A 15,129-nucleotide genomic window follows, 5' to 3' on the forward strand; every position below is an offset into this window, starting at 1 on the left:
AAGGTGGGGCTGCTGCAGCCGTGGAGGAGTTGCCTTCGTGCACAGATGGGGGAGGCCAGAGGCAGTTCTCCAGCATCTGGTTTTTTCTAGCATTCATTTTTTTCCAAACAAACAAAACACAAGCTCTGTCTTGGCCTTGAAGGACTTGCAGCCTTTCAGAAAAGTAGGCACTGGCTGCAGTGAAAAGAATGACCAGAGTTGGGAGAGGCCCGGGGACCAGAAGAGGAGGGACTGCTGTGCCGGGGTCTGACCTGAGAACCAGCCTTTCTCCAGCATCTGGTTTTTTCTAGCATTCATTTTTTTCCAAACAAACAAAACACAAGCTCTGTCTTGGCCTTGAAGGACTTGCAGCCTTTCAGAAAAGTAGGCACTGGCTGCAGTGAAAAGAATGACCAGAGTTGGGAGAGGCCCGGGGACCAGAAGAGGAGGGACTGCTGTGCCGGGGTCTGACCTGAGAACCAGCCTTGAACTCACTTCAGCTTTGTCAAGCACACTCCTCTCAGAAAGCATCCTAGAAGCATATGGTCTAAATTTTCACATGGTTGGTGATATTTCTTCCTTGCATTGCCTGGAGAAAGCTATTTGGATGATTATTCATCCCCATAGTTCAATAACTGCACCAGTTTGGAGTGGTCTGGTTCCCTGGGGCTGTATTTACAGCTTGGTCTGCTGGGCTGCGGAGCTGCTCCGTACCAAACGGTTGATCCTCTGAGAAGTGATCACTCTTTCCGATCAATGGAAAAGTTTGAGTTCTGGAGATCTCCCCAGGGTTCAGCTTTGCCAGTCTTTTCTTTTTTCAGGGTCTGTACTGCAGCTGGGAATGCCCCGTGGTCACTGCTCACCCATTCCTCTTGCTGGGTCATCTGCACCTTAGAAAAATCTGGCTACTGATTCAGGTTCAGATGGGTTTGAGGCTCCAAGTTGTTCTCAGTGTCCCCTTGGTGCAAGAGCTATAAATTGCATCTGCTCTTTTCCTGTAAGACCATATCGAAACTTCTTCCTTCTTCACATCATTAAAGAAACAAAGGCAATCCACTGCTGGAATTTGGAAAGGGAGAAGCAGCCAAGCACAAACACAAGCAGCAGAGCTGAAAAGCAACGTCAGAGTTGAAAATACAGCTCCAAGCTAGCTCATGACCTCCTGTGTATTTCAGAAGAAGAGAGCCTTTGCTTTTGTTTGGCTGCAGCTAGAGCTGGGTGGAGCCTTAGAGTAAGTTGTACAGAACTGGCTCACAAGTCTCTCTGCTTGCAGCTGATCCTGGAAGTGTATTCTCTCAAGTAGGCAGACTGAGTGTCAGAAATGCAAATTCCCTGAGGGTGCAGCTGCAGGGTCCTGCCAGATGGGCGCTTTTTCCAGACTCTGGCAGATCTCTCATTTTGTTAATTCGAAAGCTGAGCTGAGGCCTTCTTTCTCCCTTGCTCTTCCTACCCATGATGGGGGAAGATGCCTGTCTTCACTGGAGGCTTTGCTGTAAGGAGCTGGCTGATGGCAAGAAAAGAGGAACAACTGCATGTGCTGCACCACAATGCCACCCTGTCTCCATTCAGCAAAGGGACCACCAAGACGGAGAAGCCCAAGAGAATCGGTCAGGGCTGACCTGCAGCCCATTCCCAGCCCCATGAAAAGCGTGGCTCAAGTTGACAGGTAGCTTAGGGGTCTTCAAAGGAGCTGCACCTTCTGCAGTGTGGCTGTGCAACTGCAATGTCTGATTATCTAAGCAGTGCTTTAATGCTAAGTGTGAGCTTGGCTGTATTAAGACAGAGGGAACGTGAGAGCCTGTGCTGACTCAGCTTGGCACAGTGTGCGGGCATGCTGGCACTTTCATCCCAGACATTCATCCGTGAGGCAGGATTTTCCCAAGCTGACATACTCCAGCTGCAGTTTTGAAGGACTTAGCCCTTCCAGCACACAGCAGGCACGAGGAGTGAGTGTTTCTGATACCTAGTTGTGTAACCCAGCACAAGGGACTTGTCCCAGGCCCTACAACGTGAGACCACATTCTCCTCTGGCCTGACCCTGCCACATCCCCAGAACTTGGGCTCCTCTGTCTCCCCAGTAGGAGTGTAGCCCATCCTAAAGCCTTACACAGGGTGTTTAGCTTCATTGAGATGAGCTGGACTCATGGCTTCCCACAGCCCATTGTTTTGCTTGGGAGGGGGGTTATATGGCTATTTGGAGGTTGGTTAATGTAGCCAGAATTTGGCCACCTCCAGCTTGGCACCCACAAGTCAGCCTAGCAAACTGTCTTTATAAGAAGGGCTATTTTGCCAGTTCTGGCTGGTGCTGCTGCTGGACCAGGGGGACCATATGAGAATGACAGCTTGTGCTGAAAGGACCCCACTTGATTCATCGTGCCTTCTGAGACACATCCTACAAGACAGCTACACAGCAGCAAGATAAGTTGCAACAAGCGCTCAGAAATAACGCCCAATCTAGTAGACATCTGCAGGTGAATAATCCAGGCTGCAGGCAAGTGAAGGGTTGGCTTTACCAAACAGCATGGAGCCAACCTGGGGAACAGCACAAGACCTGCTTCGGAGGATGTGCACGACATGTTGCACATGTTGCCAGTATGCCAGAGGAGGATGCCAATGCAAGCTCCTGGTCCCCTCACCCAGGGAACAGCTGCATCCTACAGGCATTACTGTGGCCAAGACAAGGTCCTCGGAGATCTTCTTTCCTTGCTAGTGCATATTGCTCTGATTTCAGAGGGAGGTAACGCTGCTTTCCTTCCCAGCTTCTCCAAAGTGATCCTGAATTGCCAGCTGGAGCCATCTCACATGATGCCCAGCCCCAAAGACAGCCTTGGGTTCTGAGGGTCCTAAGCAGCCTGAGACTACCATGGGTTTCCCAGGTCTCAGAGCAGACCACCAAGTCGTGTGCAGTGCCTGTATTTGTTGAGGGAAATGGTTAAACACCAAATCCAGTTTGATGCAGATAAGTAATGACAAAAGCTTTTTGTACTGAACTGTTAATAAATACTTAATTTTAGACTAAAACAGGATACCTATTAGCAGAAATAACACTCACAAGACAGCTTGCCTGAACAAAAGCCATGTTTCCTTGCAGTAACACCAAAACTAAAAAAGAAAAAAAAGACTAAAATGCTCAGTCATCCTGCTATTAACCCCCAGTGAGTGCACCCCTGCTGGCTTTATGGCTCACTGTTTACCAGCACTGGGCTGTTATTGCAGGGCATTTAGAAGCACTGAAAGATTTGTGTGTAGATTCATTGGTTGTCTAAGAAATCTTGTTGACCACCAACTTAAAAGTTAGTGCATGTCTGCTATAATTGCTTGCATGGCTATAAAGCATTCAAGTGATAATTGTTCTGGTCTCTGAAGTGAAGTTCTTCTCCTGCAGAAGCCACCGCAGAGGAGTGGAGGGTTCGACAGATTTATCTACTTTTAGTTTGCCTCCTATTGTGAGTTGATCTGCTTGGAGACAGCTTCTTGGAGAAAGTAAAGCTGGGCTGTGACAGTCCTCAGCTCAAGAGGGAGACCTGTTCCAACATCTCCTACCCCAGTGACCAAGTATGCTGTTGAGTGAGGGGTGGAAGGTGCCACTCGTGGTCTTTGTCACCACATCACCTATAGCTACCCTGAACCCTGGCTTGCAACGCCATCAAGGACACATTCAGCTGAGCTCATAGATGAAGAAACACTCTGCATTTCTGATGGCCACCCAGATGCCAATAAATCACAGCAAGTAGGGAAATGCAGGAGAAGCAACACCTGCCAGGTGTCCAGGGGAACACTGTGTGAAAGGGGAATGGTCGTAAAACCCTGAGTGGGGGTGGAGAGGGCTATTATATTTCTTCCTATAAAAGTGCCTGTCTCCATAGTGCTGGAGTGTCACCACACAAACACTGAGGAATTACACTCCTGCTGATAATGCTCCAGTTTTGTTCTGGCAGGGACCATAAAGATGGAAAGCAGGTGTAGGAGATCATGAGTTCCCTACTGCTGAGTATTGAGTGCTGGGAAGGAAACTGGGGTCTGGTTTGCTCAGATTGACCTTGATGGGTATCGTTGGAAGGTGGGCTGTAAGTCAATTTAGGTCTTCAGCTCTTAGCAGCAGGGTTTTCCAGCAATTGTGTTGGGAATATGGCTCTACCCTTTACTGCAGGATGCCTTGGGGGATGGCAAGTACCTTGCTGTATGCAGATAGCAGCTGCTCCCTTGCCCCAAACTACACTTGGGTTAGGACTTGCCAGCCCTGAAATATTTTTGTCCTGTGGCCACTTACCTTGTCCCCTCACATCCATATGTCCTGAAGCTGGCCAGGAGCTGGAACAAACAGGGTGCTTTGGCAAGACTGCAATTGCTCAGAGCTCCTTTGATTCCTGAGGACTGTGTCTTTTCCCCAGGAGAGCAGTGCAGCCCTGGGATAGCATGCAGAGATGCGGTGGCATCTCCATCATTGAGGTCATCAGCATCCACATGGATGAGGCCTTGAGTGACCTCAGCTAGCTGTGAGAGTGGTCCTGCTTGGAGCCGACATCTAGAGATCTCTTCCCACATGAACCTGTCTAGGATTCATTAAATATAAAGACATCACCATGGTCTCAAGGAGACTCCCACACCAGAAATAGCTGGAAGCTATAAAAGCATTTATGGAGATATCCTGAACGTCTCACCCTCTTCTTATGCTCTTTTGAGCATCCTTCTCCTGGGTTATGAAGTTTGAGCCTTCCCTCCCCCTGAGACTACACAGCAGCATCGGAGCAGAGAGGAGATCTGTGACTAATGCATCGGCTGGAAGGGCTTGCCCGTATCCCTGTTCCAGGAGCCAAAGTACTTAACTCGGTGACTGCTCTGACTTATCTGTACCAAGGGAACATGCCAGCTGCAATTATTTTTCAACAAAGACACCCTTTTTCTTTTTTTAAGCCTTGTGTAAATGTCAATAACAAGTCTTTAAAGACGGCTAACTGTCTGGCACGGTACCCCTCTAAGGGGGAGGATAAAGACAGGCTAGGCAGCTTCTCTGGCTGCAGCATGGCAGAACCTTGCTGGGCCAGAGCAGCTGGTTTGAAGCTTAGCTCCATCAAAAAGAGACAAGAACATAAATAGGTTTTATTGCAATAGCTTAGAGCCAGCTGAACTGCCCAGCAGGAGCAAGTCTGTGGAAACACCAGGGGAGTTTGGGAGCATCGCAACCCAGCCCCATGCTGCTGGCTTTAAGGCAAAGCTCTGTGCAGTTCCCAGGGTGCAGGGTGCTCTCGGTGCTGCTGAGAGCTGTGTCCTTAGCACAGCCTCCTCCCACTGCATACGAGTGTCCTTCCTGCCCCCAGACCACACACAAGCTTGCGGAAGACATTGTGAAACCAAGCTCACACTTGAGTTTGGTGACGGTTATGCTGGCAGTGGTCGAAACAGTGTCATGGTGTGTAAGAGAGATGAGAAAAGGGCAATGCCCTGCTGTAGAGCACAAGGGAGACACTACAGAGCAACAGCAAGCCCCGTGGTACATGTCAAAAAGGAAGCACCATTTATCTCTTGCAGACAAGAGACATGCTCCCCAAAGACCCAGTCTCTTAGTGAGGCTCATTTGCTGACAGTTTGTGGAGGGGAAACCAAAGAAGAAATGCTGACTGCTGTTGGGAAATGATGCGCTCTGTCTTCCTCTCCTCCTATGCTCCTGCTGCTCTCTGTTAGCAAGGCAACCACATCTTCCACAGGTCACTCTCCACTTCGAGTGCCTGTAAAAGCTGCATTTAACACCAAAGAAAAATTTGCTGCAGCACCAAAGTACTATCTGGATGCATTTACACTCCCACGGTTTGGCAGAGACATTTTTCCTACCCTTTGCATCTTACCCCGCTGTGGGCAGTTTTTCACCAGAGCATCCCCCATGCTGAGTCTGGCCTGGCAAACACCTAAAGCAAGAATGTGGGGTGCTCATACAGCATCTGTAGAGACACAGATAGATGGCAGGCCGAACCATCCTCGCTGGGTTTGAAAGCAGCCTCTCTTGGATTTCCTACATTTCTGCTCATCACCTCCCCACATTCAGGCTCATGTGTCTCAGCTGTAGCTCTGCTCGCACTGTTGTCTGGTGCTCAGTTAGCAACGGAGCCTCACTTTCTGGTTAAGCAGAGCTGTGAGCTAAGCATGTGTTGAAACCTGAACTCAAGGACCTTCTTCAATACATGAGCAGCCTCAAACAATGAACTTTTTCAGCTAGTCACCAGCCCTGCGCTGGAAGCTGGACAGGGCGGGGGACAACTCTGGCAGCCCATATTCCCCAGCAAGGACCCTCTTAGCAAGCATGAGAATGGGAAGAGAGCAGCAAACTCTCACCTGTGCTCTTCCTGGGGTGCTTGAATCTACTTTTAACAAACTTCTTAAACAGTTTTGACCCTATTCTGCCAGGATGCGGATGCAGAGAGCCCACAACCTGCCTTTGTCACTGCATCCAGGACTTGCAATCCAGTGTGCTCTAGATGAGGCTGCTGCGGTGGCAGTGGTTCAGCAGAGCTGCTCCCCTGTAGGACAGCATCCCTGGGCCAGTGGGAGATTGTGTTTGGCAAAGGGAATTGGACATGGACCAGGGGAGCACCTGCCCCCCTCCCCTTTACAGAGCTGTCCATGGAGCACAGACTTAGGAAACCTGAACCTCCAAACACTTCAGCTGAGATCAACGTGACATCCCAGCTTAATTATCTCTGCCCAGAGGTGGCACCGAAAACCCTCAGGATACAGAGGTTTGGGAACCTCAGAACAAAGGCGGGGGGATACCAGAAGCACTCTAAGAAATCTTTGTATATTAAACAGCAAGTGCATGATCACACCTACCACCAAGGGCAATGCAGTAATTGCAATAGCTATATTCTCTAGCAAGTAACAGCTGGGCATGAGGAGAGAAACCCAAAAGCTCTCTTCACTCTTCTAATGCTTGCACATCTCCTCAGCCGCCTCAGACATCAGCAGGCTTAGCTTGGACTTCCTTATCTCTCAAACAGAAACCATCTTCACACAGGGTTTTTGGCCACAAAACTGTTACAGGAAATGGCTGACTGTAGTTGTCTCACTCACGAGCTTGAGCCAGTGTCCGGATGTGAAAGCAGCCCTGGCCAAGCCACCCAAATCACCTGGGGATACGCTGCGGCAGGGGGAGGGGCACAAATAGCTTTTAAAAATAACTTTTTTTCCCCCTGCAACCAGAAAAAACAATCAGATGGCCTTTTAAGAGAGCTGTGTTGTGTGTTTGATTAAAAGAACAGTAGTGAAAAAAATTAATATCTGAAGCATTTTTAATGGTGCTTAAGAGCAGTTGGCTAGATGTGGAGGTGACAAAGAATTTGGGGAGAAAAAGAGAATGGCAAATGGTTGCCAAGAAAGTGAAGCCCTTTGCCTTATGCTACTTCTCATGGCATAACTGCTGTCAGGCAGGGGATCACATGCAGGGTTTATCTCTTACCCACCTGTATGTGAAAAATTGCACACACATATAACTTCCCCCCCTCAGCAGACCCCTCAGCCTGTGGTGCTCCCTTTGCCAAGACTCAAGTACTCCTACTGCAGAGCAGCTCTCAGCTGCCTTTGGGCAGATCTGCCACCCCTGGAAGAATCCCACCACAAAGACAACACCAGAAGGGCCTCTGGGCCCAAACAGCAGTGGGTGACAGCCAGTGCAGGCTCCCCTGAGCCACAGGGGAGAAAAACATCACAGACCAGCAAGAAACACCACGCAATACCCTTTTCCCAGGTGCATGGCAGATCCCATGCTCCTCTATCGAGGGGAGCAGCTTCACAACTTGGTGGAAGAGCTTGCACCGCACTGTGTCAGCATGCTTGGTTTTGTGATGCAAAGACTGGGGGAAGGGACCTGAAAAACCAAAAGCTTTACCTTACCCAGCTGCTGCAGAAACACCCTGGAAAGATAGTTCATCTTATGAAAGCAAGAGACTCAGAAATAGCCCCAGTCAGAAGGTGCTTAGTTTCATTTCTGTATGGAGGAAAGGCTAAGCTCCCTCTCCGCGAGGCTTTGTAGCAAATGGGAAGTGCTGCATGTATAGACCCTCAAGCCAGCCCACACCAAGACACACTGTGATTTTTTTTTTTCCCCTCCCCCCAGCTTTGCTTCTTACCTTATCTGTAAGTGGCAAAAGCCACCCAACTCAGTAGTTGATTGTTTGAAATGCAACACCTTCAGGGCATCACCAAGACCTGGTCTTTGTGGTCAAAGCCAGGTCAAATCCCGAAACCAGCCCTGGCTGGCATTTACACCAGAGTTGTTCCCTTTCTGCAAAGGGGCACGTTTCCTGCCAGTGCTTTTTATTGCAGTGACAATAGGAACAACTAGTTTGAGGTGAAGACAGGTCTAACTTTCACTTGATCCTGGTATTAGAAAAGAGCCTGAGCCTTCTCCTGCAACACCTCTCCTAGCATCCATCACACCCCAGTACCCAGAGGAAAGCACTGATCCCAGATCAAGCCAGGCCAGGTGGGGGGAAGGACTGAGACTGACCTGAAATAAATGTAGAAAAACCTGAAAAGGCTGTTCCTGGCACTGCAAGCAGGGGAAGAGTGAAGAGTAGCTCAGGAACACAGTGGTTAGTGGAGAAACTTCAGAGCACAGAGACGAGGGCCTGGCTCCTCCGTCCTGCAGCTACAGAGGCTCTGGAAGCATTTGTGTTGGCAGGAAGGCAGCAGGAATAGGCAGCTCTTTCCTGTTTCAGGCAGCGGAGTCCACTGCGGACATGTGCTCCTCCCTGCCAGTGGCTGCTTGCCAGAAGCTGGTCCCGTGTCCAGATCACCTCCCCAGTTCCATGGGTGTTTAAGTAAGACAGCAAGATACACAGCCAACATTTTGTTCCACCTTTATTTTAACAATCAGATAAAAACAGAACCATAGTTTTAAAAGAGTCATTACATGGCAATTATAAAGTGCATTTTCCACTTGAATGTTGTGTACAAAAATATCTTTTAAAAACAAACATGCAAAACACCCCACAAGGCACTTCCAGGCATAGAGCGAGGAGAGCAACCCCTCACTTCTATGTTCACATTGGCAATGGAAAAAGGGAAAAGGGGAAAGGCCACAAGTAGTATTTTTAAACCACTATTGGTCAAATAGTCAGTTCCCAGCCTAGCTTTTACTTATGGCATTGCTCTTCTAGCTTATCTTCCATGTTCCTCCCTAAGCACACCCCATCCACAGCCTGAAAACAAACAGGTCCATAAGGAGATACCACCGTCCGCAGCACCCCAGACATACATGCCTTGTTTCAGCCCACAAACACCTCTCCACAGGCATGACAGCATACCAGGAGAACATGACTTTTCTACAGTCAGTGTCTTACAGCATTAACACCATACACTAAATAAAAAAAAAAAGTCAGTGTCACTCAGACTTGCCTTAAATTTAAAACTAGGTTCAAGCCAAGCTAGGCAACAGTCCCTTCAAGAGAGACCAGATGCAGGTTATAAGGGCTGACACTCAGGAAGCTGCTTGAACAGAGGAACCAAGCCTGATGAGCTCTGGGCCAGCAAGTAGATTTACCACCTGGACTAAGTGATCAAGCACAGTGATGACATGCATTGATGTTGGGTTTTGAAAAAGCAGCAGTTGAAGGCTAGCTATTCTTCCTGCAAGCTCTTCTTGTCCCTTTTGGTATCCAACAGTGATCGTAGTATCCATTCTAGGTTAGGGTAAAACAGCTTGTAAGTATTTTATACAGTAGTCTCCAGAATTAAAAGCTAGGTTTAAAAAGTTAAGTAGTCTAGCCCATTACTTCTCTCCAGCCCATCCATAGGCTATTATAGGCACCCAAAAAATTATATAAAGCTTATGCACTAGAAAAAGTAAGATTCCCTTGACCTCTATTTCTACAGACTATTTGGCACTCTCCCTTTGAGCTGAGGGATTAAGTTATTCTGCTCAACTAGCGCGCAAGCAGCTTTGTGAGGCTGTTTGGCACTGCACAAGCTGGCCACCTCACCTCAGCACAGGCCCAGAAGACAAGCCACCTCTTTGAGGATAGGGATGGCTCACATCAGTGATTTGTTTCACATCCAGGGGTGGTAGGATAACCCCGTATCTCACACTCTTCACAGCTAGTTCTTTGCACAGGTGGGGTGAGCCACTTCTTATGGACACAGATGCAAAGTTTGGGCATTTACAGGTTGAAATGGCAGCTACTGCTACAACAGCGAGGGAAGCCCAGCATGTTGACGTTCACCCACTATAGCCACAGCACCCTCACATGTGAGCAGTGCCACGCCGTTAGCTGCCAAGCAGTCCATGGCACAGAGTAACAAGCCATTAGGAGATCTTTAAAAGCAACGTTATTTCCAAGGCCTGTTTATCCCAAAGCATTGCTGGGATCGCATGTACCACCCCTTTCTCAGTCAAGGCACTTCCACCACAGTAGGTACACAACAGTCACCTTCTTATAACAGGACACAGCAAAGAGTAGCCATGTGGCCTGTTTCCATTTAGCTCCTCTAACACCCGAGGACAGCCTCCTGCACAGGACTTGGGGCCCCAGCTGGACAAAACCCTGTTTTACAGTCCACAGGAGGAAGAACTGCATTTTCAGGGCCCAACATGGCCAACAGCTGACTTCAGATGTCCATCAAGGGGAAGAAGCATCATTGATCACTTGTGATTAAAGAAACAGGAAGGTTTTGAAGAAGGCAGTCAGGGCTGTCAACCCACATCTGTGTTACAAACACCACCACATGGCTACAGCTAATCTCTATTTTTGGTAACACCAAGGGTATAATGAGATTTTTTTTTAAAGATCACTGATAAAACAACTGGTGACTAAGCTTATCAGATCCTCTCCCACAGGCACATACGTCTCCTAATATGGCAGGCTGTAGGGCCACATTTCCTGTCATCACAATTGCATTTTCACTTCCAAAACACCCTTTCTGCCTCCAGTAGGAAGGACCTCAGACTACAAGGATGCGTGCAAAGAGAGGACTCCATTCCCCACAACCCAACCACTCCATTTCCCAACAGGCATGGGCCGGCTTTGCAAGGAGAACCCTGCAGCTGAAGTACAGCCCACTAAAAAATAATATTAGAACATATTTTGAAAAAGCCTTTTAACACTAGGCGAGCAATACAAACCAGCTACCACTACATAGCTTGGACAGACAATATAAACACTGTAGTGTTTCCCTGGAGACTAGCAGCTTTATAGAAGAGGAAGGAGTAGCAGCACTGAAAAGGCACACGAGCAACAGCTCCTGGTCCTTTGAGCATCCAGAGAGCCAGTTATCTGAGCTGAGGCAGGGAAGGCAGCCCTTTACACCAAAGATGCTTCCCTGACTATAAGACCACTGCCAGCAGAGCACCTCTGGTTTTGCTGGAAGGCTTATGCAGAGCTACATGGAGCCGTACTTCTTCCACCTCTCCGCACGCCTCACATTCAGACCAGCTCCCAGGCCTGCAGACATGCCAGCAACAGTTAGTCAATCAGGACTTTGTCCTTGGGTCAATAGTAAGGCCCTAGCTTCTCATAGCCCGAATAGCTGGGCCACTCGGGAAAGAGGCCGTAGGAGCACCAAGGGCTCCCGAACTGGTCAAAGGCGCTGCCAAAGTCAGGGCCCCGCAGGGGGCGGACGGCTTCCTGGGCAGACTTCAGTTCTGACCGTATGATCCTGTAATTTGTGCCCCTGTTGCTGTCCCAGTACACCTTCCCATCACACTCAAAGGAGATGGCAAACTCTACTCTTTCATGGGATTGAATTCCCTCAGGCAAGCTGATGTCAAAGGAAAATGTGTCCCGATCTGACCCTCCATACGTATCCTTGACATATTGGCATGGGTAATCTACAAAGTTTTTCCAGGTGTCAAACGTCATCCTGATCTTCACAGTCTTTTCAAAAGCGAGGTTCTTCACCTTCACTGTTCCCACAACAGATCGCTCCTTCAGAATACAGTTTTCAAGGCAGACACAGTCTGCCTGGAGGCGGTTTCTGAAGTCCAGGTAGTCCACGGAGGGCTGAACAAAATCCAGGACAAAGCTGTCCCTCTCCACTGTTGTCAGGCCCACAATGTTGTCTATCAGCTCGGTGATGTTGAAAGGAATATCTAGTGGATCGTCAAACTCTGAGAACACCTTCACCATTGTCAGAGCAAAGCCTCTGCTATCTGCAAATGACACCCTCTTCTTCACTTTGTTGTGTGTGAAGGAGTTTGCTGCCTCTTCTGGTCCATTCAGCGCAGTCTTGCTACTCAGCTGGATGCAGGGCCGCAACGGCTTGCTTGGCTTCGGAGCAATTTTGCAGGCACACTTCTCTCTCCGCAAGGGTGAAGAGCATAGGTATAGCTGCATTGCTACATCCACAGCCATTGCTTGTTTGTGAGGAAAGTAGTCTAATACTCTGGAAGATGAGAAGAAGGGTCAGTTGACATTAGAAAAGCATTTTAGTATGACTTTTGTCAGACAAGTGCTACACCACTTCCCCCCAGCCATCCCAAAGAAACTTGCTTCCATCAACCCCACAAGTCCCTCAAGCTTAAAGGCAGGTACTTGCATGGTGTGATTTACAGACACTGTGAGAAACGTGCTACAGCAGAAGCGGCAGGACCAGAGCCTGTTGTGCCCTTGAACAAGATCTCTTCCAATTGCTACAGGGACAGAGTCACCATTTGAAGACACGTGCAGGCACTGCCCTACTAGGCTAGCAGTAGCAGGCTCCAGAGCATTTCTGACCCAAAGCAAAACCCATGGCTCAGTCCTGCTGATGTCCACAAAATCCAGATATTATCAAATTCCAGTGCTACGTAAAGCAGTATTCCCGCTGCACTCTCCTCCCTCCAGGAGAGGCTCTCCCCAGGGCATCGGATGCTTTTGTAGGAGCAGGAACTCAGTTTGTCACAAGCTGCTGTACGCAACTGACCTCACCTTTCATAAAACCCCAGATGTCTGGTATTTTTAGAGGCTAAAAAGCACTCATTTGGTTGAGCTACATACTTTGCTCACTGCTGTCTCCCAGAACTGCTCCATCTAAAATGCCTGCAAGTGGTATTGTAAGGATAGCAACAGTCTGATACAGCAGCAGGGTAGAGACTTAGCTGACGTTGCTCCGCACCTCCAGAGAAGCCATTTTCTTCCCTCTACTGCACTTTAAAACAGATGTCAGCTCAGATGGCCCAGCAGATTTTACCTCCAGCGCAGAGTTTGCACCTCAAGCCTCCACAGCCCTTGCGCTGAGCCCCTGGGAAACACCCATATAGCCACAGGGCTCTGCCAAACACAGCTCACCTAACTCAAGGTTGACCAAGCCTTTGGAAACAAGTCCTTCCCGTGGAAGGCGCAGGCCGTGTGCCCCTCCACCATGGCCTCTCCTTCTCCAGCATCCAGCCCGTTCCTCCAGGGATGCAGCACCACCCCTCTCTGCGCGCCCACTCTAGGACAGCTTCCACCCAGCACCTTGCCAGATACAGCCCTGGAGTTGCCTCTGCAGCCAGGCAGTTCCCAGAACATCGTACCTATCGCTCCTGCCCTTACACTGAGGTTAGGCTGGATGCTTTTGGCAGACTCTTTGGCCTGGCTCTGGATAAACCGCTGGACAGATTTATCGCACACATCCCCCTTAAGTCAACTGCGTTGGAGCTGACCTTAAACACAGACTATTCCCTTAAAAATCCCCTGTTTGGCTGCAGGCCAGGCTCCAAAGCTGCTCCCACCGTGCAGAGCAGGACGAGCCAGCAGCAGTAGCAGCAGCCGCCAGCCACGTGACGCGGCAGAGCTCCGGCTGCCAAAGCCACGCACAGCCAGCTCTAGTACTTGATTGCTGCTCCCATGCCAAGAAAAAGCAAGAGCTACACTCTCCAATTCAGTGCTTTAACTCCCCACCCTGCAACACCAACAGAGCAGCTCTGAGCAGGCTTTCACAGCATCCATTCAGCAAGGGCATCTGTTTATTCAGAGCACATGTGCCAAGGCTTGCTTCCCAACACACCCACCAGCTAACTCCTTCTGCATTGCCTCCTTCAGCCTCCTTTCAGCTGAAGGGCAGCTGTACAAGACAGACAGCAGATCCACCTGTCTGCTAGCACTCTTCTGCTCATCTCTACCTGGTTTTGCCAAGTTTTTATTCACACACACTTTATATAGGTCATTTCCTCCTTCAAATTAATGCAGCCTCCATTGCTTCTCTCTTACTTGGGCTAGTTTCATCTGCATTGCATCTTTTCCCAGGGAAATTTATTCAGCTGAATTCCCATAACTGCTGAGAAATCAGGTTTCTTAGTAAGCCTTCGTTATTCACAGTTTTTAGAATGAAGAGGCATGAAATATCCAGCCTGATTTGCATTACCTGGAGCTTTTTTCCAAGCTAAGAACTGTAGTAAGAGCTTTTCATACCTACTATTAGGCTGAGCTCCATGCTTTTAGAAACTGTCTTTTTCAGCTCATTTGATACCCCAGACATCTGTTTCTGCACTTGAGAGCCTGCTGATGCCCAACTCACAGCCAACAGAGTAAGGTTTCCCTTTTGGGGCTAGTGTTGGCTGTCTTGGACTTCAGATGCTTTGAAGGTGAGAGCAGGGAAATAGTTTTGAGAGCTCACGCAGGAAAGGGAGCTCTAGGAAGAAAGCAGTGCAAGGCAGGCAGCCCTACGCAGGTACAGGGGCTGATTCCTTTCCCGCTCCTCTCAAAAGGAAGACAGACTAGATTCTGCCTCCGGACACTTCCCACAGCTTTACACCCTCCAGAAGAGGATGTCACCGCTCACTCTTCCCTCCTCTATTTCTAGAAAGGAGAAACAAGTCAGAGCAAAGGAATTATTTACACCTATATTTATCAAAACCCTTTGATTGCCTCCATTCTGCTTCCAGCACTGTTTGTGAATAGGTAACCCTCTTGCAGAGGGCTCGATGTGCAGCAGCTGCTAAGCCAGAAATTGTTAGACGTGACACACTGCTGGACGAAGCAGCGCTCGGGTTTTCTGCCCTCTTCTCTCCAATTCAGGAAAGGCCGAGCTGTTCCGAAGGCACAGCCCAGCTCTCACAGGCATCTGTCTGAGGCCCGGGCGATACATTAACCCTGCTTACTGCCCGTGCCCTCAGCAAACAAAAGCAGCGCTGCAAACCCGAGCCAAGACGTGCCGCCCAGCCCTGCCGGGGCTCCGGGACGTCCCGGCGAGCCCGGGCGGGCG

General features: G+C 49.2%; 1 protein-coding gene across 1 annotated transcript; it reads right to left on the reverse strand.

Annotated features, from left to right (window-relative positions):
* Window positions 1–11,119: 11,119 nt before the first annotated feature.
* PPP1R3B (protein phosphatase 1 regulatory subunit 3B) lies at window positions 11,120–12,347 on the reverse strand. The gene has a single exon (XM_009283296.2). The coding sequence runs from the start codon at window positions 12,315–12,317 to the stop codon at window positions 11,457–11,459; it is 861 nt and encodes a 286-aa protein (XP_009281571.1). The 5' UTR covers window positions 12,318–12,347; the 3' UTR covers window positions 11,120–11,456.
* Window positions 12,348–15,129: the final 2,782 nt, after the last annotated feature.

This window comes from Aptenodytes forsteri, unplaced genomic scaffold (assembly GCF_000699145.1).
Source record: "Aptenodytes forsteri isolate BGI_AS27 unplaced genomic scaffold, ASM69914v1 Scaffold6, whole genome shotgun sequence".
Classification (NCBI taxonomy): Eukaryota; Metazoa; Chordata; class Aves; order Sphenisciformes; family Spheniscidae; genus Aptenodytes; species Aptenodytes forsteri.

Excerpts from the sequence above, each read along its gene's own strand:
- PPP1R3B (XM_009283296.2), bottom strand. The coding sequence starts at position 12,317 with ATGGCTGTGGATGTAGCAATGCAGCTATACCTATGCTCTTCACCCTTG.